This window comes from Tursiops truncatus, chromosome 15 (assembly GCF_011762595.2).
Source record: "Tursiops truncatus isolate mTurTru1 chromosome 15, mTurTru1.mat.Y, whole genome shotgun sequence".
Lineage (NCBI taxonomy): Eukaryota > Metazoa > Chordata > Mammalia > Artiodactyla > Delphinidae > Tursiops > Tursiops truncatus.
In genome coordinates this window covers 19,754,478-19,781,646 of record NC_047048.1, presented here as the reverse complement: position 1 = coordinate 19,781,646, position 27,169 = coordinate 19,754,478, and the positions used below count along the sequence as shown (strand labels likewise).

The window sequence follows — 27,169 nt, the reverse complement described above, 5'->3', positions numbered from 1 at the left end:
TGCCATGTGCCAAGTCTTGGCACTGGAAATATACAGACAAGGACCTTGCCCTCCTGGAAAGAGGCAATAAATAATAACGACAGTTCCTGACAGCAGCAAGTGCAACGAAGACAATTAAAAAGATGCTAAAGTATGACTTGTGGGGTCCAGAGAGGGATGCACAGGCAATATTAAAGGAAAAGATGGCGTGGAATTCAAGCTTTTCTCTGAACACAGCAAATAACACATTCAGTGCCTGGGACAACACAAGACAGGCTGACAGCAGGCAGGACCAGACAAAGCAGAATAGGTGGGGCACGGTAAGAGACGGTCCACTGTCCAGAAAACAGCTCCAGCGGCATCTTCAGCCCACTCCCCTCTGGCCACACTTACTGAACTGCATTCTTCATGTCCCCCTCACCCCTCACCCCTACATATACACCAGAAGAGTAATTGGGGTACTTCTTAGGGACATTTTACCTGTCTCAGGGGAGCAACCAAAAAGAAGGCATTCTTGCGAGAAGTATTTTGCAAAGGGAAATGAATCCAGTAATGAGAAATCCTTGTCAGTCAGTACCCTTTAGGGGTTAAACCTAAAGCATGGATGGCCATTGACCAAATTCTAGCAAATCAGTCAATCCTCACCGACCCTTCCCTCTTGACAATCTGACACCACTCTGGCTTCAGCCAGGTAACCTGCCCGGTACCTGTGAAACCCATACGTTATCCTTGCTTGTCCTGCAATAAACCAGCCATCAAGCTTTCCCCCCAGTCAGAGAGGCTGAGATGAAGCAGAATTAGGTGCGATGTGGTTGGGTAAAAATCACTACCCCACTGTGCAATCTTGGGCAAGTCACTTTACTTTCCTGTGCCTCAGTTTTCTCATATGTCAAAGCACCAGGGGCGAGGACCTCTACCTGCCCCTAGATGGGTGGTAAGGATGGGAAGATCATAGGCTGATAGGGACCCTGAAGAGGTGAGAGCATCCCCCAGATGTGAGATCCTGTTATGAACCCACGCTCTGACATTCCCTGGTGAAACTTGCCCCAAACTGCAATTAGTAAACTGGGATTGATGCCCACCCCCCCCAAAAAAAAGAAACTGCCAGACTAACTAGGAGAATAGAATGTTTTAAAGCTGCCCTTCCAGACTAGGAGTTTGTTGACTAGATACATTGCTGTAAACATCCTTGGAAGAAACTCTGGCTGTTGAAGACCCAAATTCTAGTCTGTGGGTGGATTTCAGAGCATCCCTTCAAAGCCTAGATCGCACCAGGGAATGTGGGGTGGATAGTGATCTGTTCCTTTCATTGAGCAGTGATCTGATGTCCCCATTTTGCCACTCTGCCTTCTGGGGAGCTGAGTGGTCATGTGGCTCTGCTCCTCTTTAAAGAAAGAAGCCTCCTAGCCACAGGGGGCGCTCTTGGATCATGTCCTCCTGGACTCTCTACTGCATGACTAATTCTGTGACATCATACCTGGTCAGAGGAAGTTTCCAACTCAATTCATCTCAAAGCCAAGGAAAACAACACACACACACACACACACACACACACACACAGACACACCCCTCACTTTCTGGCAATCCTTAAAGAAAGTCAAGGTCTCATTTCCTTTCTTAGAAAATTTCCACCAAGTTTTCTCTCCTGAAGCCAACATACAATGTGAAAGCCAGGGGATAGTATTGCAATGCCGCTGCTAAACCCTGTCAGCACAGGGCTCCTCCTGACTCTGCCCATGAGACGTCATCAGCTTCCCAATAACTGGCACGTCTTGGTCACGTTTCCTTCTTCTTATGCTGTGTTAATGTGTTTGCTTTCCATTTGGCAGAGAGACAAGCGAGACGCCTCCAATTTCGACAAAGAGTTCACCAGACAGCCTGTGGAACTCACGCCTACTGATAAACTCTTCATCATGAACTTGGACCAAAATGAATTTGCTGGCTTCTCCTATACTAACCCAGAGTTTGTCATTAATGTGTAGGTGAATGCAAACTCCATTGTAAGCCTGGAGTACAAGACTTCAGGGCAAGTGTATGTATCTATTCTAGTCTTCCAGGATTCATGGTGCATATGCTGGCATTCCACACGTGGAGAGCTTGTCCTAGAGGGCTTTTCTTTGTATGTGTAGCTTGCTAGTTTGTTTTCTACATCTGAAAATGTTTAGTTTAGAGTAAGCGCTTTATCCAGTTGTAGAGGTACAATTTTCCAAACTGCCAGAAACTCATCAAATGAACAGACGATATCAGAACTACTATGTCTGATACCAAAATGCTTCAGCATTTGTAATTTTTGAAGTCAGAGGCTAATGTTCATGGTAAAAGTTTTTACAGTTATTCTATGATATCCCCCTTGAATGCTAAGCATGACTGGTATTTTTAAATTGTGAGTAAGCTTTGCAGTTACTGTGAACTATTGTCTCTTGGAGGAAATTTTTTGTTTAAGAATTGATAAGATTAAACTGAGTTAATATATGCAAACTCTTGTTTACATGTCTGCTTTTTTTTTTTTTTTTTCCGGTACGCGGGCCTCTCACCGTTGAGGCCTCTCCCGCTGCGGAGCACAGGCTCCGGACGCGCAGGCTCAGCGGCCACGGCTCACGGGCCCAGCCGCTCCGCGGCATGTGGGATCTTCCCGGACCGGGGCACGAACCCATGTACCCTGCATCGGCAGGCGGACTCTCAACCACTGCGCCACCAGGGAAGCCCTACATGTCTGCTTTTAAATAGAGTCTGGCGCAGAGGTTACAAACTGGAGAACCATAGGCTGATGCGTAGATGAATTTCGTTTCACTTGCACAGAATTTCATTTAATTGAAATCATTGTCAACATTAAAAAATGGAAGTTTTATGTAAATTTCTAGACTTTCAGATTCACTTTTAAAAAAATCAGAAGACTGGTAGCATTGGGCCTACATTTCCATGTGGAAATAATTCAACAGAACTGAAAAATGGCTAGCTCCTTTAAAAGCAGTGCATCCTCCTATTATACCACAGTCTCCACCACCCCCTATTGTACTATGCTCTCACCCACTTCTCTGGATTCTCTAGCCATTTGAGATTGAGACCTCTGCCATTTGCCAGTCACAGGCTTAATGACCTTCATATTTTCCTGTGCCCGGAATCAGGGTATGTGCTCAGTCATCCATTTGAGTGGTTTGTGTGTATTAAATCTTCAAGCACAAAGTACAGGACATAATTTCATTGCTGCCATGGCAAAAGTCAGCAAGGAGACTGGAGTCAGGACAGAAAGAACCCTTCCGTGAGGATATCACTCATATTTGTAAAACTACTTACCTTTTACTATTTTCTCCTAACTTAGTATCTGCAACAGACAAAACAAAACAAACAGGGGTTTGCCCTTTCCTCAACAGCCATGCTTGTCCAAGGAGGTCAGAAGAGGAAGGGAAAATAAGGGAGATCACTGCTAAAAGCTGTTGGCATGATAAGGAGCCCCATTCTCTCTGAGATCAGAGTGTCACGTTACTGAACCACTGGGTGTGAGCCTGACACCTTCTCTGAATGAAATTATGCTTCTCTTTTCTTTTTGAAAGATGTAGTAGTCCAATCGGTAACACATGGCTTCGTAGCTGCTAATGCCATAGGGTAGCAGAAAAGAGCAATTCTGTCACACCACGTACATCATGACTCCACAGAATTTATTCATCTCCACCCTCCTTGGAAGACCCCCAGGAAATGGGCATTGGGCAGATACAGTGAAGCCACTGGTCTTAGTGTACTCTGCAGAATTTTAGAAACTCTGCCAGTTAAAATTGGGTAAAGCCAACTTAAAAGAAGACTGTGTATTCAATGCATCACATTTAGAAAACAAAAATATGTGGATTTCTTTAGATGTGTGATGGCATGTTCCATCTAAGATGATAATAGAAAAGAGGTTGCTATTGTTACTTCTGATTCCTCCCTTTTTCATGCCAACTCCACATATTTTCTCCCTCTGCTGGATATAAACCAGTTTCATTTTGTAAATATTGAGCACCGGCTCTGAGCCAGGCATAGTTCTGGGTGCTGGGCATATAGAGACCAACAAGGCAATCCAGGACTTTCTACTCATAGGCACAAGAAGACTGCAGAAGTCCCAGCCACTTATCTTCCTGGGATCATGTCCAGTGAGACAGAGTGGGAGCTCCTGTAAGAGCCCTGTAGTTTCCTCTGACTGGCTCAGCCTGGTCCCATGTACATCCCTGAACCAAGCACTGTATCTGGGGTGGAGAGGAATGGTGGGTGAGGCACTTTGATTGGCCAGACCTAAGTTGTATTAGTTATCTACTGCTGTGTAACAAATTATTCTAAAACTTGGAAACAGCAAATATTTATTACCTCTCAGTGTCTGTGGGCAGGAATCTGGGTGGTGTGGCTTCATTGGTTTAATGCCTCTCATAAGACTGCAATCAGGCTGTTGGCCAGGGTTGAGGTCACACATGAAGGCTCGACTGGGGGAGATGGGATTCACTTCAAGTTTAATCACATGGTGTTGGCAGCCTCAGTTCCCGGCAAGATAGGTATCTCCATAGAACTGTCTTTGGACACGGCTTCCCTGGGGGAAGATGAATCAAGTGAGAGTGTCTACTCTGGACGCCATATAATCTCAGTAGTAACCCAGTCTCAGAAGTGACATCCCATCATATTACTGTTTTCTGTTCTTTAGAAGCAAGTCAGTAAATCCAGCCCATACTCAAAGGGAGGGAATTATACAAGGTGAGAGTTCCAGGAAGTGGGGGCCTCTAGGTGTCATCTTGGAGACTGCTTACTACACACATCAGGAGCTGCACCTCTGGAGCTAGGGGTAGAGTGCCACCCAAACTACATTAACTGAGACTGGGTGAGGGACCACGCTCTGAATAAAAATCGGAAGCTGTTCTCGGAACAAGGGGAACGTATGTTGAGGAAGCAAACCACAATGGTGGGTTCTCTGAAGATGGGAATTTGGGGTTACCCCAAGGATTCCTTAAGGCTGAGAGACAGGTCAATACTGAGAAGCAATTAAAGGAATGACTCACTTGTCATTGCATTTGATCCACAGAGTCCCCATCGTTTCATTGCCAAGTTCACCACCAAAGGCAAGAGCCTGAATTTGACGTTCAGAGGAATTATAGTCCTTTGCCTTCAGGGACTCAAAATCCACCAAGGAGATGTGTTGGTAGAAACATACGCATAAGTCTACATCAATTATTTAATACTGAGTAACAAGACACTTCAAAACTTAGCGTCTTTTAAAAACAACCATTTATTTAACTCACAATGGTTTTTCTGCTTTGGCCATCCCAGCTTCTCTGATGGACTTGCCTGTGTACTTTCAGTCACCTGGAAGGGCAGCTGGTGACTGGATGGTCTAGGCTGGCCTCATTCACATGTACAGAGTTTGCAAGACTGACTGGTCTAGGGAAGGCTCAGCTGGGATGGTGTGGTTTTACTCCATGTGCTCTATTACATTCCAGCAGGCTAGAGCGTAGGCTTCCTCGTGTGGTGGTTTTGAGGACTACAAAAAGCAGCAATGGGAAGCAAACCCCAGTGCACGAGCGCTTTTCAAACCTCAGCTTATGTCATGGTTGCTGCATTCCCATAAGAGAAATTCAAGGGGTGGAGAAATGGCCTCTACTTTTGGATGGGAGGCACTGTAAAAACACATTGCAAAGGCAAATGGACAGAGGGACGGAAAAATGTGTGACCAACTTTATATCTACCATGGAGTCCAACAAGGGCACCATTCGTGAACTTAGGGGACATCAAAGAAATAAGACAGGCGGGAAAGAAACTTCCAGGAACATCCTGGGCTGCCCCGTGGTCAGGCCTCATAGATCACCAGAAGTCAGTCACCCTACTTGTCTCTTCAATCTCAACATACAAAGATACGGTGCTAAAGTTCAGGCTTGCCAGTGGGATAACAAGAGTCAGCTTGAGAGCTGGTGCTATAGGTTCTTCAAACCAATGAAGACAAAGTTCTGAAATCCTCACCTGCTACTCCTGCCATGGTTTTTCTTCTCACCGCACATACAAGCTGAGATGCCAGGGAGGAATGAAAAGCAAGATAAATAAGAACCAAATCTGGGACACCCAATCCAGTACCACCTATCAATATCTGGTTCTAAAAGCCCGAAAGCCAAATCGCTGAGCTCCTATATCTTTCCTGATTTTGATGTGGAGCTGCTTTGACCTACATGGAATTCTGCTGCTCATCACTTCCTAGACAAGCAATGGTGGCTTCAAAAGTGAATCCTGATTTCCCAAAACAATAAAGATTTGCACTTTAGACTTCTTGCCCAAACGACTGAACCGCACTCCCTCCACTATGGATTTTGTCCCATGGAATGCTAGTTTCCCTGGCATATGGACTGCTGATATCAGGCCAGATGTCAGGGTTGAGATTACCGTGGTGTTTAAACAAAAGATGCAAGGACATTCAGTTCTGTTTTCAACCAATCTGTTTTCAAGTACTTCTTGCACTTCCTCACGAGGTGCAAGAAGGAAATAAATGCATAGAGGACAGTGCCTAGTAAATGAAAAGCTGATCAGTATTTGAAGATTCGACTTTATATCCCAGTGTGGGATCCTAACCCCAAGGTGGGTTAGACTGCATGGAGAATTCCTAGATATCGTGTGCGTTATATTACTTATCTATCGCTGTTAACAAGTTACCCCAAAATTTAGCAGCTTAAGACAAGGCATATTAGCTCACAATCTCTGTGGGCTGGGAGTCCAGGTACAGTTTAGCTGGGTCTTCCGCTTCACAGTGCCTTATAAGCTTCAATCGAGGTATTGGCAGGGGCCGTGGTCTTATCTGAAGGTTCAACTAGGGAAGCATCCGCTTCTAAGCTTGCTTACATTGGGGTTGGCAGGATTCAGTTCCTTGTGAGCTATTGGACTGAGAACCTCCGTTCCTCGCTGGCTTTTGGCTGGAGGCTGCCCTCCGTTGCTTGCCATTTGGGTCTTTCCAGAATGTCGGCTTGCTTCATCAAAGTGTACAAGCTAAGAAGGCAATATAGTGAGAATACCAGTAAGCGGGCAGTGCCGTTCTTTTGTAAATGAATCGTCACTAGGTCCAGCCCACACTTAAGGAGAAGGGATTATACAAGGGCATAAATAAGTGAGGCAGAGACCACGGGGAGTCATATCAGAAGCTGCCTGCCACATAGGTGTAAAGGGATGGGAGATATATCTGGGAGATTATATGAGATGGGAGATTATATATATATAATCTGGGATATATATATATATAATATATATATATTATATCTGGGATATATATATATTGGGATATATATATATCTGGGATATATATATATATATATATGGGAGATTATATGAGATGGGAGATTATATCTCTAAGAGATATAATATGGGATGGGGTATGGGAGACCGAGGGGGGTCTCAACACTGTGTTCAATGAATGTGCTCAATTTTGATCAACCAGGACAACCCCTTCCTCGGAGGCGAAGTGAAGGTGCGGAGGAGGCACTGTGATCATCCCTTTTCTGACTGGGAGTTTCCGAGCTGGTGTGGGTGGCCAGACTGACACCATTTATCTGAATGGAAATCACTTTTTTCTTGCATCAAAAGATTTGAGCCTCTCCTAAATAGAACATTAATCAGCATTTATTTAATCCCACAAGATTGAAGGGCCCTTGGTCTCAAAACAGAGGAGTTTCCTTGAACCCCCCCCGAAACACAAGCAGCATTAGATTCATATCTCTGCCCTAGTTAAGCAACAGAAAGCTGAAAGGAACCATGGAACTTTAGTTGAGGAGCCCCCAAGGCGGGGGCTCCAATGACCCCAAGATCATTGTCAGGAAATTCTACTAGTTGTAAATGAACAGAGCCCAGGGGCGGACTTACAGGGAAAGAAGGTGAAAATATTTTAAAATGATGTAAAGCGGGAGGAAACTCTGATTGAAGAGAGGAGCAAGCAGAAAAAGCCTCCAGATCCCATCTTCCTCATTATTATGCTACAGAGACTGAAACTGTGTCAGGCAGCCCATGACTGCACTGCAAAGAGAAGTCATTAGACCTGAACATGATTGAATAGATTTCATTCATTCATTCATTAAATCTCTCTTTAGGACTAATGTCTATTCCAGATGGGGAACAAAACATGGGCCCTCTTCTCATGCAGCTGATGTGCTGAGAGGGATACATATGAAATACAGTGAATAACATTACAGATAGCAATACCTGCTAAGAAGAAAACAAAACAGAGTGGTGGGTAGGTACTGGCAGGGATGGGGATGGCTGGGTCATCAGCCACTTAACCCAAACGCTCAAGGAAGACCTCCTTGAGAAGGTGATAGTTCGAGGTCAGTGATAAGGAGCCAGAGCAAAGCATTCCAGACAGAAGGGACAGCAAGTTCCAGAGCGTGAGACCTGGCCTCCCAGAGACCAGAAAGGAGCCCATGTCACTGGAGAAAGGCAAGACTCGGCAAAGTGGGGGAGGTGAAGCCAGAGAGCAAAGCAGGGGCCAGATCTTGTAAGCATTCGCAGACCTTGATGGGAAGTTTGACTTTATTCTAAGTTCAGGGAGAATCCCCTGGACACTGTATTACTTTCCTGTTGCTGCTGTAACTAATTGTCACAAGCTGGGTGGCTTAAAACAACGCAGGTGTATTCTCTTGTTGCTCTGGATGTCAGAAGTCAAAAATCAGTGTCCCTGGTCTAAAGTCAAGTTGTCCACAGAGCTGGTTCCTCCTGGAGGCTCTAGGGGAGAATCGATTTCCTTGTCTTTTCCACCTTCTGGAGTCCTCCTGGGTTCCTTGGCTCGTGGATCTCTGTCATCTTCAAAGCGCATCACTACATCCTCTGCTTCTGTCGTCATATCTTTTTTACCTGTGACTCTCCTGCCTTCCTTGTGATTACATGGGGCCCATCCAGATAATTCAGGATAATCTCCCCATCTCATGATCTTTAACACATTTGCAAATCCCTTTTGCCACGTCAGGTAATATATTTATAGGTTTCAGGGTTTAGGAGGGGACACCTTTAGACGGCCTTTATTCCGTCTTCCACAGAGACATGAAGCAACGGGCTGACATGATCTGATTTACCTTAGAGAACATGGTTTTGTAAGGGTGAGAGGGAGAAAGGAAGCTCAACGGAGACAATTGCGGTAGTGCAGGGGGAAGCAGAGGTGCCGGACCGCTGTGGTCCCCATAGAGATGAAAGAGAAAAACACAGAGAAGGACTATCTAGCCAAACAGGTGTGCTGACTCCCAGCTGAATAAGCTCAACTAGTCCAGCATCAGTCTCTTTAGAGAACTCTTGGGTCTGTGTGGCTTTTCGGAAGGGAAGAGGCCTGGACTGGAAAGGAGTGAAACATCCCTTCCAGTGACATAAGCAGGGTGGGGCTAGTCCCCAGTCTGGGGTGGGAGGGTGATGCTTGGGCTAAAGGGCTAGGGGGGAATAAAGAACCAGACTGGGGATGAGTGGGGGAAGGGCTTCAGCAGTGGTGGGGAAAACCTGGGGTAGTAAGTTGAGGACTGACCCCCCATACGCACACACCAAGTATTGAGTCTTAACCCTAGAATTTGTAAAATTCACCTTCTTTGGGAAAAGAGTCTTTGCATATGTAATTACAGTGAGGATCCTGAGATGAAGAGATTACCCTGCATTACCAGGGTGGGCCCTAAATGCCATCACAAGTATCTTTACAAAAGAGACACAAAGGGCAGTAACACATACACACAGAGAAGGCGGCATGAAGAAGGAACAGAGAAGGATGTGACCACAAGCCAAGGAATGTCGACAGATGCTGGAAGCTGGAAGAGGTGAGGAATGGGTTCTCCCCCGGAGCCTCCAAGGAGAGTGAGACCGTGCCAGCACCTTGATTTTGGCCTCCAGAACCATGAAAGTATCAATTTCTGTTGTTTTAACCCATCCAGTTTTGGTCATTTGTTACAGCATCTCTAAGAAGCTAATACACCTGGTGTGGACAAGATCATAGTGTAGAGTTTGACTCAACTACTGATAAATGGGCCAAACTGGAATTCTGAAACAAACCCTTCCAATGTGGGCGTGCCACCAGGCAAGTGAAGTTGGAGATGGAATCTCAGTCCCAATCATCCCAGGAAACAAGATGAGAAGAAACTAATGTCACTCTGGCAGCCAGGGGACCCTGATGACTTTAATCCCCTTCCCCATTGGTGCTGCCCTCACCAACTGAAACCGGGAGCAAGAACCCCGCCTGTGGTGCAGCCCTTCTGTGGGACCCCTGAAGACAGCCAGCCATTGCTTTGTATGGTTCAGGTCTGTGGACAGCTTGCCTCCCCCTCACAATACACCCACTTGGGGTTGGCTCAAATGCCTCTATGTCTGACGCTGCAGAGAGTGGTGGAAAGCTACAGAGAATGGACAAAACTCACCATCTGTTCATCTTCTGTGTTTTGCGAATTTATTTTCAAAGTTAAGCATTTGATAGCAGTTGTCAGGCATTATCTTAAAAGATACCACTTGGGTAAAGACATTGTTTTAAAAATCCAGGAGAATCACTCATAGATCAGGGTTTGGAATAAGGGATGAGTTGTATTTTGAAACAACTTCAAATATTATCATATAACTTTATTACCGGAAAGGGGGAAAATGTCTTGTTTCTATAATACAGACTTCAGGAAAGAAAGCTTGACCAAATTTTGCTAGAAAAGCTGTGTAGAAAATGGAGGAATTTCTCAATCAAGAATCACAGGCTCTGGGATGAAGGTTTATTGGAATTTCCTGGCCATGGTGAGATTTTTATGTTTATCAAAAAGGGACACTTTTTTTGTTGTTGTTGTTGTTGTTGTTTTTCTTTAGCGATACGCGGGCCTCTCACTGTTGTAGCCTCTCCCGTTGCGGAGCACAGGCTCCGGACGCGCAGGCTCAGCGGCCATGGCTCACGGGCCCAGCCTCTCCGCGGCATGTGGGATCTTCCCGGACCGGGGCACGAACCCGCGTCCCCTGCATCGGCAGGCGGACTCCCAACCACTGAGTCGCCAGGGAAGCCCCAGGGACACATTTTTTAAAAAAAATGCTATGTAGCCCCTTCAGTAGAAGGATATGTCACCTTGACTTGATTCTCAGAATGTTTGGAAAGTGAGTACAGCCATCTAGGAAGGGGTGCATCAGTGGTTGTAAAGGATAAGCAGAATGTACCAACTTCTGGGCATGAGTTTTGTCCTCCATGCCCTACAGTTCAGGGGCTGAGTTGGGAGGTACTCAGGTTGGAAGAGACTCTCCCTCCAACTTCAATACCTTCCAGCAGGAGCTTCTCAGTAGAAGCTTGAGTATCAAGGACTTAGAATAAGTCCTTGGGTATCATGGAAATTAGGCAGCTAATTCCCAAATCATGACCCTAGGCACCCATTACTAAGCCCTCTTGGCCAACATGACCATGAGAACTGAATATCGACCCCCTGGAACACGTTCCCATTTCACTGATACAACTGCAGAAAACTTTGCCTAGGTTAGAATAAAGGGGTTACTCTAGAGTATAGTGGGGTGGCGAAAACCCAGACTCTGCATTCAGAGCATTCAACACCCAGCTCTGCTACGTACCAGCTGCATAAGCTTGGCAAGTTACTTAGCCACGTCTTCCCATCCTTAAGATGGGAGGGGACAATAATACTCTTCCTTAGAATTGTTGTGGAGATTGAATGAGACAGTGCCTGGAATATAGTTTGTTTCGTTTATGTGTCAGCTATTATTTTCTTTATTACAGGAGCTGGGCAGATAAGGAAAATGCATGAAGCATTCTAAGAGTAGAAAAATAAGAGGGTTGTGAGCTAAGAGTTTTTGACCTGGAGAGTGCCTCCTCCTGTCTGACGTCAGCAGCCACTGTGGCATCCTCTCCAAGAGACAACCTGCAAAGATGCAGCCCAACAGTGCTGTATTTTCCATTCCTCAAAAGAAGCTAGAAATCTAGATTTTTATATAAAATGTCTTGATTTTAAAATATGGACCACTAATTCTAATCTTTTGAAACTCTGGGCTATGCAAATAAAATATGTCCATTTAATACATTTGTCAGGCAGGCTTCAAGATAAGCAGGTACATATTTTCAGCTCTTTTAAGAGTCTTCTAAGGATATCTGGGGGAGAAAGCATTTCATCTGCAGAACTTATTAACTGGACATTATTATTTATAATAATTTAGCACTTATAATGTGCCAAGCCCTATCCTAGGGCTTTATAATAATAATTCAATCCTCACAACAGCCCTATAAGGTAGGTACTATTACTTTTGTCATTTTACAGTGGAAGAGACTGAAGCTCAGAGGGTAAGTAACTTGCTCAAGACAAAAGAGCAGGTGGTAGAGCCAGATTTTAATGCAAGCTGACTTTTAAAAATTTGTTATGGGGGCTTCCCTGGTGGCGCAGTGGTTGAGGGTCCGCCTGCCGATACAGGGGACACGGGTTCGTGCCCCGGTCCGGAAAGATCCCACATACCGCGGAGCGGCTGGGCCCACGAGCCATGGCCGTTTAGCCTGCGCGTCCGGAGCCTGTGCTCCACAATGGGAGGGGCCACAACAGTGAGAGGCCCGCGTACCGGAAAAAAAAAAAAAAACGTTATGGATCACATAAAAAATTTTAAAACCCACACAGAATGTTGGCACGACCAGAGCTGTCACCAAAGTGTGTATTTATAAAGGTGTGTATCACTGAGTGATGTTGGGATTAGCAGGACCACGAGAGAACCCAAGCAAACAGAGCTCAGCAGAGCCGTGCCACGTACGCAGAGTTGCTTGCGCCCACCGCAAGTCAGCACGTGACCACTGAACCGTATTTGTAGTTGACGTGGCACTAAATTAATCATATAGATGATGGCAAACCTTTATAGAGCCCTTACCATGTGCTAGTCCCTATTCTAAACACCCTACAAATATTAATTTACCTAATCTCATTGAGACAGATACTATTCCTATCTTCCCCATTTTATGTGGAAGCTGAGTCACAGAGAGATGGAGTCGTTTGTCCAAGTCCACACAGCCACGAACTGGAGCAGAGTTTGAATCCAGGCAGTTCAGTTCCCGAGTCTATGATCTTGGCTACTACATTTTGTTCATAAATCAATTGACAATGTCAATTACCTGTGGTGAGTTCCACTGCAGAAATGCCCACGAGCAAGAAAGAACATGGCAAAGAGAGAGATTTCAAATGAAGTTGCAGACAAAACTGAACATTGATGGGGGTTTGGGGGGATATAGTTTGCTTTATAATGATGACAATAGCTAGCTCTGGGAGGGAATTATTCCTAGGTTCCACCAGTGTTAAGTTCACGTTAGCCTCATAGAAGCTGTAGGAGCTGGATGTTATTATTCTACCCATTTTACAGATGAGAAAGCTGAGACTCAGAGATGGTTTGAATAAGGTCACATAGCTGCTAAGTGGTCAAATGAAGGCATGAACACAGGTCTGTCAGACCCTACAGCCTGTGTGTTTAAGCCTCACATTAAAATGCTCAGACACTTGTTTCTCCCAGAATGGCTTCTGCTAAGGGAGGTGGAAAAAACTAGGATAAAGACTAATTGCTAATCAGCCAGGGAGTAACTTCCAGGGAGTTTCCAAAGAAAAAGTCCACATGACCGGGCGGTGCCTGAGGGGGGAGGGTTTGGGATAGAGCCTCACTAGGAGTGTCTCTGACACCCCACAGGCCCCAGCCCACAGACACCCTGCTCCCTGAAACCAGAGGACGGCAGACCCTTCCCTTCCCTCTGGCTGAATGTGAAGAGCATCCTTCTGCCTCGTTGCCTCTTGGAACCCAAAACCTGGCTGCACATTGAACTTGCATGTTGGACCCTCTTAGGTTTACATGTGGCAAAACCCACCTCAAACTGCAGTAATTAAAAGAATAAGAATCATTTGTTTGTTTAGATAATTAAAAGAGCCTTGGGAGCTTCCCTGGTGGCGCAGTGGTTGAGAGTCCGCCTGCCGATGCAGGGGACGCGGGTTCATGCCCCGGTCCGGGAAGATCCCACATGCCGCGGAGCGGCTGGGCCCGTGAGCCATGGCCGCTGAGCCTGCGCGTCCGGAGCCTGTGCTCCGCAACGGGAGAGGCCACAACAGTGAGAGGCCCGCGTACCGCCAAAAAAAAAAAAAAAAAATTTAAAAGAGCCTTGGGCTGTCTGGCTTCAGGTACAGATGTGTCCAGGGACTCATACAAAATCGAAAGCTGTCCTTCTCTGACTTCATCTAATGTTCTCCATGGCTTCATTTTCTTGGTGGCCCACGGAAGCTCCAGTCACTAGCCCCAGAGCTTAGCGATACTAGTGGGAGGAGAATTTAATTTTTCTAATAGTCCCAATAAAAATGAGACTGAGTTCTACTGGCTTGGCTTGAATATCCATCTATAACTTAATTATCTTAGCTAGAGGGATAGATTTGCCAAGGCTGGGTCACGTGCTCGCCCCTGGAGTAGGGTGGAGGTAAGAGAGTCCTCTTGAATCACATGGGGATGGATGGTTTCCCAAAAGAAAATGGTAATATAATTTTAAAAGGAAAGGGGAATGGGAGTCTGGGAGATAATAACAGGTGTCTCCTAAAAGCTCAGACTATAGGGTCACCTACTTTCGGATGCTAAGATTATAGGCATAGATCCCTCTAGTCCCTAGATGTGTGTTACCTATCACTCTTAATGGGAGGTTCTCAGTGTCTCTGAAGCCTGTAAGGAAGGCAATAAACTTCTTTGCTATCATATGTAGTGGACATTTCCCCTTCTGGAAAGAGCATGCCAATATTCCTTGTGGTTCTATCCATCCCTCATTCTCAGTCACTATGGTTCAGAATGGGGCTCACCCACCCAAGTCTTCAAGCATAAAGCTGTAACCTAAACCCATCGTATACCTTTGGCCATATGACTGGTTCTGAGATGACTGTGTGATTTGATTCTTACCAGAGTCATCATATCCTGGGTGTTAAAAAAAAAAAAAAAAGACTACTGGGGAAGAAAAGCTCTTTCTTTTCGACTGGGGTTGGTGAGAGGGTAGGTTGTTGGCTGGGCGAAGCTAGAAGCCATCTTGCCACTGCAAGGATATTGCTGGCCCAAAAATGATAGAAGAAACCAGAGCTGAGAGATGGAATTTGAGCCCCAGGACCCAGACATACTCTATTTGAGTCAATCGATCACCATCATTTTTTTTCTTGAATTAAACCAATTTGAAGTGGATTTTCTGTCACTGGCAACTAAAAAGTGCCTAACTAATTGCTACTACCAGCCCTGCCATTTTTACAAACCATGTCACTTTGGGTAAATCGCTTAACCCCTCTGATCCTTAGTTGCCCCTTCCATGGAGGGCAAATGTCTTTCTTGCAGGGTTTCCAGGATAGTAACTGAGGTTATAACTGATTAATACTGAGCACAGTTCTGGGGACACCATGTGTGCATCACACATGTAAGTTTTATTGTTGTTGGGAGAGCAGGAAAAGCCAAAATGAGTGGGATGCAAACTAAAATTGAGTGTCTGTCAGAGCCAGGGAAGCATTTGATGTAGCTGAGCTTGCTGGACACAGATAATAGGGGGTGCTGGGGGATACCGGGAGGGCGAAAGCCTGATTCCAACACATTCAAACTTCAAATTTTAAAATCTCTGTAAGGGACAAGCAAAATAAGGACAAGTGCTACTATTTCCCCAGGCCCCGGAAAACAGTTGAAACATGAATGTTCCAGACAAGACCGTGGCTGCGAGCCAGGAGGGGTGGTTGGCCGATTCTAAGGTGTTCCTATGAATTCGGGGTCTCAGCACCATGACGCCCCCCACCTCAACGCTCTGCCTCTCCCAAAGCAAGAGAGTCGAAGGGCTCTTTGAGTCCAGGCTCTCCTTAATTTCAAAACCGAACATGACCACTCTTTATTTTTAACCTTCCCTTCCCCTCGTCTATGCCTTCAAGCAGCTTTTCTGGGGAGGGAGTGTTTGCGCCCACACTGGCAGATCTGAGTCCCTGGCCACGCGCCGGCTGCGATGGGGCTGTTGCCATGCCCACCCACCCTAGCAGCCGGGAAGCCAGCCTTTAGGGGGGCTCACTTGAAAGCTGCATGAACCGTGAGGAGAGCGTAACTCAAGTGCCAGAAGTGACCCGGGTGTGGGCAAGGTGCCCTCCGCTGGCTCACTCTTTTGCAAGGCGCATGCCTCGCGTCTGGTTGGAACGTCTGTAACAGTAAAGGACTTGGAGGAGGAGGTGGGGCGTAGGGTTGTCATCACCATACCGTGAATGCTCCCCATGAACCAGCATTTGTCGGATGTTATACTTTTATCACATTTGCTTTACAGAGAAGGAAGCCCAGAGAGGTTAACAAACTTGCCCAGAGTCACAAGGCTAACAGGCGACAGAGCCAGAATTTGAACTTCAGTGGCTATAAATCTAGCACTTTAACTTAATCACCATACTGAAATGCCAACCAGGAGATAAAATGCATTGATGAGCTGACATGAATGTTCTGAGCCCTTTGACAACTGCATTTATTTTTGCTGATTATTAAAGACTCATCTGATCCATACATCAATTTCCTCTCAATATGACTAGTTTGATGGTCTTAAACATGTCCACAGATTCTTTGACATCCCTCCCATCAAGAGATGGAACTAATTCCCTTCCTCTTGAATCTGGGCTGGCTCCTAACGAATATAATGTGATGGAATTAATGCCTTGTGGTTTCCAAGGCTTCCTTAGAAAGAGCTATAGAGCTTCTGCCGGGCTCCGTGTCCTGAGATGCTCACTCTTGGGACCCAGCTACCATGCTGTGTGGAAGCCTAGGCCACTCAGAGGCCACATGGAGGTGCTCCCTGTGAAAGTTCCTTCTGAGGTCCAAGGCCACAGCCAGCATCAACCACCAGATGTGCAGGTGGGGAAGACTTTGAGATGATTCCAACTCCAGCCACCATCTAACTGCAACCAGAGAAGAACCCTGAACAAGAACCACATAGCTGATTCAGTCAATTCCCAGAACGGTGAGAGATAATAATAAATGATTGTCATTAGGTAGAGTTAGTGTGAATTAGTTCCTGTAAAAAAAATGATCAATTCTTGGACTTTGGCAAAAAAATAAAATAAAATAAAAAAAGAGCTTCTTGACTTGTATGATTTGATTCCAAACTGAATAGACTCCAATCCCACAAAATCACGTCTGGGCAACTCTCCACCGACCTTTCTGACAGTGCTCTTAAATTTAAACAATCGGGACGATGATGATGATGATGATTTGTGCTACTCCTTGAGAGCTTTGTATGTGCCACACAGAGAGCAAAGGGCTTTACCTACATGATTTCATTTTTTTTTGCTCAAAAAACACCCCCATGGTATTGCCTTTCTTTCAGGTTTGGAACTGAGCTCAAGGAGTGGAATTGTACAAAGTCGCCCAGCTAGGATGCAGCAAGGCTGGGTTTTCGTGGATTCACTGAGTTGACTTGTACCGTATTGATTGAGCTCCCACTCTGTGCCACACACTGTGCCGGGCCCCGGAGACGTCGCAAGAAGACAGATATGGTTCTTGTCCCCAGACTCCAATGCGGCAGACAGGTGATAAGAAAACAGACAAGCAAGCAAGGAAATAAATAACAGCATTGCCGATGGTGATCAACGCTGTAAGGAAAATGGTGATGAGACTGGTAGTAGTGAAGGCACTGCCCTCAGTCCCCTCTGAGGAAGTGGCCTTTGAGGGACAAGACGTGAGATCTATGCCACGTGATTCTGGAGGAGGTGCAACCCGGGTGGCAGAAACACTGAGAGGAAAGCCAGGGTTAGGGGAAGGGTTTGGCACAGTCAAGAAACAAACACGAAAAAGGGCCAGCATTGAAGTCAACAAGAAAAAATACGAGATGAGGGCAAAGACGGAAGGAGGCCAGACCACACATGGCCTTGTTGGCCAAGGTAAAGAATGTGAGTCTATTCTAAGAAAAATGAGAAATTTGGAAGTTTGAAAAAAACAGTATAGTGACATGATCTGGTTAACGTTTTAAAAGTGTCATTTCTGGGGCTTCCCTGGTGGCGCTGTGGCTGAGGGTCCGCCTGCCGATGCAGGGGACACGGGTTCGAGCCCCAGTCCGGGAGGATCCCACATGCCGCGGAGCGGCTGGACCCGTGAGCCATGGCCGCTGAGCCTGCGCGTCCGGAGCCTGTGCTCTGCAACGGGTGGGGCCGCAACAGTGAGAGGCCCGCGTACCACACACACACACGAAAAGTGTCATTTCTGCTCCATGGACTAAGGCAAGGAGGAGCTGGGTGGACTGGGAGAGGCTACTCAGTCTCGGCGGAGGACACAGAGCTGAGCCATATGACCCGGAACTAAACTGAACACCCAACCCCTGGGATCAAAGATTTGACCTGCTTGGCCTGACCAGAGCCTTATCCATCCAGAGTGGCCATCTCTCCACTCCAGCAACTGGAGAATAAGACAGTAGGCAGAGGAACCCAAAGAACGAAGTTCTGAATTCAGGAAGAGAGAGTGGGGAGAGGGCGTGGAAAGGAGAGGGTCGCCGTAATGATTTCTATTCATTAAAAAAAAAGAAAAAGGAAATTAAATGAAGTAAGCATCCAACTCAAGAAATTAGAAAAAACAGCGAAAGTACAATGTACAATTCTTTGTTAGCAAACTGGAAAATCTTGATGAAGATGATGTTTTTCTGGAAAATAATTACTAAAACTCTTTATATAACAGAATATTATATTTTAAGTATAATATAATCTTTATAATATACTTAAAATCTTATCATCTTAAATAAAGTAGCATAGTGATTTAGGGTGGAGGCTCTGCTTTCAGACCGATCTGGATTCAAATCCAGTCTCCACCATTTACTAGCTGTGTGACCTTAGGCAACACTCAGTTTCTTCACTTGTTATTTTCCCCTCTTTTTTTTTTACTTCTTTAGTTTTCTTAATTGAACTATAGTCGATTTACAGTGTTTCAGGTGTACAGCAGGTATATATCAGTTAGACATCTATCTATCTATCTATCATCTATCTATGTATCTATATATGTATCTATCATCTATCTATTCTTTTTCAGATTCTTTTCCATTATAGGTTATTACAAGATATTGAATATAGTTCCCTATGCTATACAGTAGGTCCTTGTTGTTTATCTGTTTTATTTTTTTTTTTTTTTTTTTTTTTTTTTTTTTTGTGGTACGCGGGCCTCTCACTGCTGTGGCCTCTCCCGTGTGGAGCACAGGCTCCGGACGTGCAGGCTCAGCGGCCATGGCTCACGGGCCCAGCCGCTCCGCGGCACGCGGGATCCTCCCGGACCGGGGCACGAACCCGCGTCCCCTGCATCGGCAGGCGGACTCTCAACCACTGCGCCACCAGGGAAGCCCTATCTGTTTTATATATAGTAGTGTGTATCTGTTAATCTTAAATTCCCAATTTTTCCCTCCCTTCCATTCCCCCTTAGTAGCCATAAGTTTGTTTTCTATGTCTGTGAATCTATTTCAGTTTTGTAAATAAGTTCATTTGTATCATGTTTTTTAGATTTCATATATAAGTGGTATCATATGATATTTGTCTCTTTCTGACTTACTTCACTTAGTATGATAATCTCTAGGTCCATCCATGTTGCTGCAAATGGCATTATTTCATTCTTTTTATGGCTGAGTTCTTCACTTCTAAAATGGGGATAAAAACAGTCCCTGCCTAGAAATAAATATAACTAGGGGTGTGCAGAATGTATGTGAAGAAATAATAAAAGTTCATCAAGGGAATTTAAAACAAGATCAGATGAATGGAATCAAAGTATTGTTACTTAATAATGTCAGTTCTTCTTAAATAAACATATGGTTTGATATAATTCTAATAAACATCCCCAATCAATTACTTTTATATTTGTTATATTTGTGTTCCTTTGATGGGAAGGGGGAGAATTTGATGAAGTGACTCTAAAATTCAACCTGAAGAATGAATGGGCAAAATAGCCCAGAACAACCTGAAAGTGAAGAATAATTAGGGAACGTGCTGACTACAGATATTAAAATGGACGAGAAATTTTCAAAGATTAAAATAGCATAGTACATAAATATTGAAACATAGATCAATGGAATAGCGCAGATAGCTCTGAGGCAATCTTTCATGTACCTGACTTTATTAGATAATAAAAGTGGCCTTCCAAGATTATGGAGAAAGAAGAAATATTCAATAGTGACACTGGGACAATTGATTAATATTGGGAGGTAAACAAAGGAAAACTAAATCTTCATCTCACTATACATCAATGTAAATTCCAGATTGATTAAAGAGTATAACGTAATTTAAAAGTTAATTAAAACTAATAAAAAATCTAGACAAAGTTCTGATTAAGAAGGCAACTTGGTCACTTGGTCACAGGCATCTAATGTTTATCTGCTCCTCCTTTCTCCTATATGTATATTTAAATATATATATATTTAAACATATATATGTATATACATACATATGCTATATAGATTTATGTATTTAAAAAATTTATTTTATTGAAGTATAGTTGATTTACAAAGTTGTGTTAATTTCTGCTGTACAGCAAAGTGATTCAGTTATATATATACATCCTTTTTCATATTCTTTTCCATTATGGTTTATCACAGGATATTGAACATAGTTTCCTGTGCTATACAATAGGGCCTTGTTGTTTATCTATTCTATATATAATAGTTTTCATCTGCTAGTCCTAAACTCCCAATCCATCTGCCCCCCAACCCCCTGCCCCAAGTCTTGACAGCCACAAGTCTGTTCTCTATGTCTATGAGTCTGTTTCTGTTTCGTAGATAAATTCATTTGTGTCGTATTTTTTAGTTTTTAAAGATGAGGGGTAAAGCCTTATCTGTGCTGACAATTATGGAGGGCTGCCATCCATGTATTTGAAACTTTAAAATATCTATACTCAATATGATATGGATGAGACAAAATTTAAAAGTGGCTCTTTGGTGATGTTGGGAATCAATAAAAAAGAAATACTTTTTTAGTTAATCTAATCAAGGAGAGGAAGAAAGACAGGTGTCATTAGGAGTAAGAGAAATCAGAATTACAGTTAAGGAAAATAAATTTAAAATGCAGAAGATATTATGCATAACCTCATACTGATAAATTAGACATTTTGGATGAAATAGATTATATTATAGAAAAACATATATGGCCAAAAAATTGATTTGGAAAGGAGAATTAAAAGATCTGAGTAAGGTACAAAACCATGGGAAAAATTGAAAACTTAGTCAAAGAGTGACAGTGGGCCCAGCTGGTTTCATGGACGAGATCATACGTTTAAAAAAACTGAAGGGAGTTGGCAGAATCTATACTTCCATGTCTCTGTTTTGTTTTAAACCAGAGGTCCGACTGGAGCCAGGCAGGTGACTTAGGAGTGACGCAGGTGGAGGATCATAGGGAGGACTGGAGACTGCGGTAAAATGAAGCAGGCTCGCCTCATTGAAGGGGGCAGATGCTACTCTCCTCCAACCAATGGCTGGCTGAAATGTGGGCCCACAATTTAATTCAGTGCAATGCAAATTGTAAAATCAGGTGGTGAGGCATACCAGTTTGCAAATTTCTCCTGGAAATGTACAAATACATAGGATTTAGGAAGAGATGACCTCTATACCATTGTCTGGAATCATTCTGAAAACTCTTTTTCAGGGGGCTTCCCTGGTGGTGCAGTGGTTGAGAGTCCGCCTGCCGATGCAGGGGACACGGGTTCGTGCCCTGGTCCGGGAAGATCCCGCATGCCGCGGAGCGGCTGGGCCCGTGAGCCATGGCCACTGAGGCTGCGCGTCCGGAGCCTGTGCTCCGCAACGGGAGAGGCCACAACAGTGAGAGGCCCGCGTACCGCAAAAAAAAAAAAAAAAAAAAAAAAAAAAAAAAAAAGCCCAATCTAGGAATAATATCAGATCTGGGACTTGCTTCAAAATAAATCAGTGGGGAGGGGCAGTTAATAGGACATAGAGATAAAACAGGATTGGCCATGGGTCAATGACTCTTGCAGTTGGTGATGGGTACAAGGGCATTCATTCTTTCATTACACTTTCCTCCCCACTTTTATACATGTTTGAAAATTTTTCATAATGAAAAGGTTTTTAAAGTCCAATTCAGTTGAAATCAAAATATGAACCTTGCATTCAAAGTCTTTCCTTCTCTCCAGCCCCGGCCTAATCATGAGTGGAGGGGTTCCGTGTAGGAGGGGGAGGTGACTGGGATGTCCTTCTCCGCTTCCCCTCCTCTCCTGTTGCTGGCTCCTCTGGGGTTGAGGAGGGGGAAGTGGGGTGGATAGAGGGGTAAGAGGTCAAACTTCTCTTAGATGATGCCATTAGTGGTTCTCTTTCGGCTGCCGATGCCCTCTGCATTGCTGGCATTCAAATGTTTTTCTCTTGTGAGTATGGTCCCATGGAGAGAGTTTGAGCTAATTTCCTCCGTATCCACACGGATACTGTGCGTGCGCATCTTTGCAACACCAAACGCTGGCAGTCGAGGCTGCCTTCCTGGTGCCCCCTCTCCTCACCCTATAATCGAGGGCTGCTCTAGCCAGCCTCTTGCCTTCAAGGTTCTCCAGGCAGGAACCAGGCACAGCCTCTATGTTCATGGGTTCACGCATGCTCCAAACACCTGGTGACACTTAGTTTCTCTCAAGTGCTCCTCTCGGTGCTTGGGTCCCGCCCACCATTTTGTTCCAGGTGCCAGCCTAGAGCGGCCACTTCAGCAAGCACCAGCCAGGGAGTGAGGTGTCAGTCTCCCTTCTTGTAGGTCCCTCATCCCACCAATGAGGGGATTGGACCTCTTCTCACTTGACGTGATGGGGAGGAGCCACCCAGAGCCAAAGCACCTCCCTCCCCCAGGCTCATGGCTCGTTGTTTCCCCACCTCATTGAACTCCAATCCTCAGTCCATATAATCTGGACAGAAGTTAACCGAGGGAGGACTGCAGGAGCCCTGGGGAGCCCTGGGGACTCATCTGGCAGCTCTTCAGCTCTGCACGTGGAAATATTTCATGTTTATTGTTTTTAGCTTTGGGGCTTTGGCCAACATTCCAAGCCAACAGGTAAAGCCCTAAACCACATCCTGTTCTACTGAATTTAGGAAGGTTTCCAAAGTGGTTTTAAGCCTCTTAGTTGACTCTTGAGGTGTTTCTCTCATCTCTCAATAAAGACACCTTTTGAATCTCTAACTGCCTCTTGGGTCATTTTGATTTCCTGGTGCACAAGTCCTACGGAAAGCGATGGACCACGTAATCGTCAGCTGTTTGTTATTCTGAAGGTGGCAGATTAAAACAAATCTCATTAAGAGAGCTGGCTTCTTTGGCATCATTTTATTTATAGCTGCAGCTGACACTTATTGGGGACTTCATATGTGTCAGGCACTATGTAAAGCACTTGTGTGAATTATCATATGTAATCCTCATTATACGATAAGGAGGTCCTATCGACGTTAGAAATAGGTCCTATTATTTTGTTTATGAAGAAAGAGAGGCAAAGAAGGATTAGGTAATTTTCTCAAGGTCACACAGCAAGTGGTGCAATTAGGACTTGAATCCAGGTTTCACTGACTCCAAACCCCACACTTTCAGCCATGCCCCAAGTACAGTTTTTGGTGTTTCCGTAGATTTAAGCTTCTGTCCCACAAATCTGTTCAGAATTAGAGGAGCAGAACCAAGGCTCTGATGTACCACTAAAAAAATACAAATCTGATCACTTCACTTCCTGCTAAAACCTCTCACTGTTCCCCACCACCCTCAGGAAAAAAGTCATATTTCCTAACAACCCTAGTCTAGGACGTCCATATCTCTAGCCCAAGCAAATGCAATAGCCTCCTGATTCATCTCCTGGTTTTTCGCTCTTGTCCTGGTGGAGTCTATTTCTAGAGTGAAATTTCCAGGTCAGGTCATGTTACTCTGCTGCTTAACTTGTGCAATGGCTTTACGTTGTTAAAGAATACCCAAACTGTTTACCCTGGCACATTCGCTCTATGTAATCTAGCCCCAGCCTGCCGCCCTGACCTCCTTGGCTGTCATTTTTCCTCTTGTTCACGAGACTCCTGCCACAGAATCCATTCCGTCCTTCAACAAGGACACATTCATTCTCATTTCAGGGCTTCTGCACTTGACGATCCTTCCGCTGGGAATACTTTCCCTAGATCTTCTTCGGGCTAACTCCTCCTCCACCTTTGAATTTTTTCAGCTCAGAATCACCTCCTCAGAATGCCCTCTTGACTGTGCTCCCTAAAGCAGTCCTTCTTCCATTGCCGACACTGCTCTTATCCTATCGAATTACTTGATTTCATTTTCTTTTCTTCACAGCATTCATCATTACTTGCATTTTTTTGTTTGTTTGGTAACTCCCTCACCAAGTTCCTTAGGTGCAGGGAATCTGTGTTGCTCATTACTGCATCCTCAGTGCCTACAGCAGGGCCTGGTAAACAAGTGGGTCTTGATAGATATTTGTTGAATGATCTAGCGTGGCGAAAAGGCCCTGAGGCATATGGCATCGACCTATCTGCAGTGCACAGTGAACATCTCATTTTCTTTTTCCTTCCTCTGGTAACATCACCCTCAAATTCCTCAAAGAATCAGCCCTTTACCCATTCTCAGTTCACACGGATTAAGGTAAGGCTGATCTTCCTCCCTCTGTGTCTGGAGACAGAATGATAGCACAGACCTGAAAGTCAGTGAATCCCATTTCCTGGCCACCACGATTGACTCAGGTAGGTCTGAACCAAATGGGTCAATGAGAAACCATCCCCAAGACATTTGTCGTAACTCTTGATGGAGACGTATCCTCTTTCTTCTAAGGTGGCTCAGCTGGTAGAATGCAGAACAGGAGTTCTTGGTACTTGAGAAGAGAGCCAGGCTGAAGATGGAGCTGGTGGAGACGGAGTCAGGGCTGAGATGCAGAGGCAGATCCTGGATGCCATTGTTGGAAGCCCTGGATCCAGTTGCTCATGAGCTTGTCTACTTTTGTACTTTTAAATCACAGGCACTGATTGATTGCTTTTGCTTGTTGTATACCATTTGAATTGGGTTTCTGTCAGCTCTGACTAGAAGCTTCATGGCCGGGGGGAGGGAGAGGGAAGGACTGGGAGTTTGGGATTAGCAGATGCAAACGATTATATACAGGATGAATAAACAACAAGGTCCTGCTGTATAACACAGGGACCTATATTCAATATCCTGTGATAAACCATAATGGAAAAGAATATGAAAAAGAATATATATACATATATATATATAACTGCGTCACTTTACTATACAGTGGAAATTAACATAACATTGTAAATCAACTATACTTCAATAAAATATTTTTTAAAAAGAAGCTTCATGACCAATAGACTACCTAATTCCACTTCTCTTCATCTGTACAAATTAGGAATTACCATTGATTCTTGAGCAACAGGGTTTGAACTGCACTGTTCCACTTATGTGGGGATGTTTTTCAATAGTAAAGGCTACAGTACTATACGACCTGCAGTTGGTGGAATCTGCGGATGCAGAACCAGAACGCCAGATACAGAGGAACTGCAGCTACGTGTAGGAGGGCAGACTATAAGTTAATCATGGATTTTTGACTGAGCGGAGTGGTGGCGCCCCTAGTCCCTCCATTGGCCGAGAGTCAAGTGCGCTTTCATCTGCTAAAATTGAAAAGGGGTGAACTAAATTAAGGAGTCTATTTTTGTCATGTAATAATGATTTTGGAGATAATCAATCCTGGCCTTGGATGGGGGTTCCATAATGCTAGTAGGGGCCCAGGCTTCTCCAATTTTATTTTATTTACAGCTGTCTTAAAAATGTGCTTGTCACGTTACGGTAACAAGTCAGCCGGTTGACCTCTGGCGCAGAGTTCCAGTTCCTAGCAGGAAGAAGGAGAAGGTAAGGGCAACACACTGTGGGTTGTCAAAGTCTGACCACCAGCCCCGTCGAAGGAGATTTTACACGCCACAGACAACTCTTTTTTCCCCACTTTAAAAACTGTGGTAAAATTTATGTAACATAAAATTTGCCATTTTCAGGGTACAATTTAATTTCATCCACAATGTTAGGTAACCATCACCACTCTCTATTTCTAAAACTTCTCATCACACAAAACAGTTCCTTAACCATTAAGCAGTAACTCTCCGTCCCCCTCTCCTCTCGGCCCCTGACAACCTCTAATCTACTTTCTGTCTCTATGAATCTGCCTATTCTAGAGCCTTCTTATAAGCGGAATGATATGATATTTGTCCTTTTGTGTCTGGCTGATTTCACTAAGCAAAATATCTTCAAGGTTCAATCATGTTGTCGCATGTATCCAAACCTCATTTCTTTTTCTGACGGAAAAATATTCCATTGTATGTATAGAACACATAAGTTTACCCGTTCATCGGTTGACGGACACTTGGGTTGTTTGCACCTTCTGGCTATTGTCCACAAAACAACTTTTAATTACATTTTATTGGTCAGAATTTTGTGACAGGGCCACCATTCTCTTCACGGAAAACTGAAAGATGTAATTTTCTTTCAAGTAGACAAAGAGCATCCCCAAATACAACTGGAGTTTTATTAGTTAAAAAGAAATGAAGAAAGGTCATTAGGGAAGCAACTAGCAGCCTCTGCAACAGTCCACCCCTTTGCCAGCAAAAGTCTTTCCATATGTAGAACACACTCACCTTTTCCCAAAGGAAACAATCCCAAGACATCCCCTGAGAGGGTAAGCTTTCTGAACAATGTGTAGTCCTCTTCATCAGGTCTGGGTGTGTCTTCTTTTGGTCTAAACTAAAAGATAACATACTTGCTACCAGCACACCCATTATTCAACTGGGCAGATGGAACCAGATAACCATTAAGAGCTTCTTTTGAATGCAGAGACTGGGCTACACAGAGCACCCACAGGTTCATAGAAATTATCCAACCCAACTGAGCAGGAATAACAAAATTTCTCTTTCCTGGGAATGGAAGAAGTTTCCTGGCTAGCAAGGAGGAACTCCCTTATCTATTATTTTCCATCATCTTCTCTCTGCCCTCTGGAAGATTCTTCTTTGCCCATCTCTCTCCCTGGATCCATCTGAGGTAGAACTGGGGGAGAACAGCCTTCCTCTTGGGCTCAAGAATCTTTCAGGGGTTTACCTGTTTAGAGGTGTCATAGTCACAGGTTGCTACCCAAGTTTGGGTCATATTTGGCAAAATAGTTCCTCCAAAATCTAATAAGCTTCGAATATTTTCTGGAAGAGTATTCGTGGACAAGCATCTCATCTATACATAATATGCAAGCACGAAAATCTGCGACACTAACCCCACATCACACTCCA

The 27,169-nt window shown here is 44.5% G+C and overlaps 1 protein-coding gene and 1 long non-coding RNA gene across 2 annotated transcripts in view; one reads left to right on the top strand and one right to left on the bottom strand.

The window, feature by feature from the left end:
* The window catches only part of PRKCB (protein kinase C beta), a 311,539-nt gene extending 309,082 nt beyond the window's left edge, over positions 1 to 2,457 (top strand). The window contains exon 17 of the mRNA XM_019922044.3: positions 1,809 to 2,457. Within this exon, the coding sequence (XP_019777603.1) occupies positions 1,809 to 1,961 (153 nt within the window). The 3' untranslated portion in view covers positions 1,962 to 2,457. The remainder of the gene's footprint in view (positions 1 to 1,808) is intronic.
* LOC109547713 (uncharacterized) overlaps positions 1 to 27,169 on the bottom strand; it is a 205,411-nt gene that overhangs the window by 10,042 nt on the left and 168,200 nt on the right. The window lies entirely within an intron of this gene.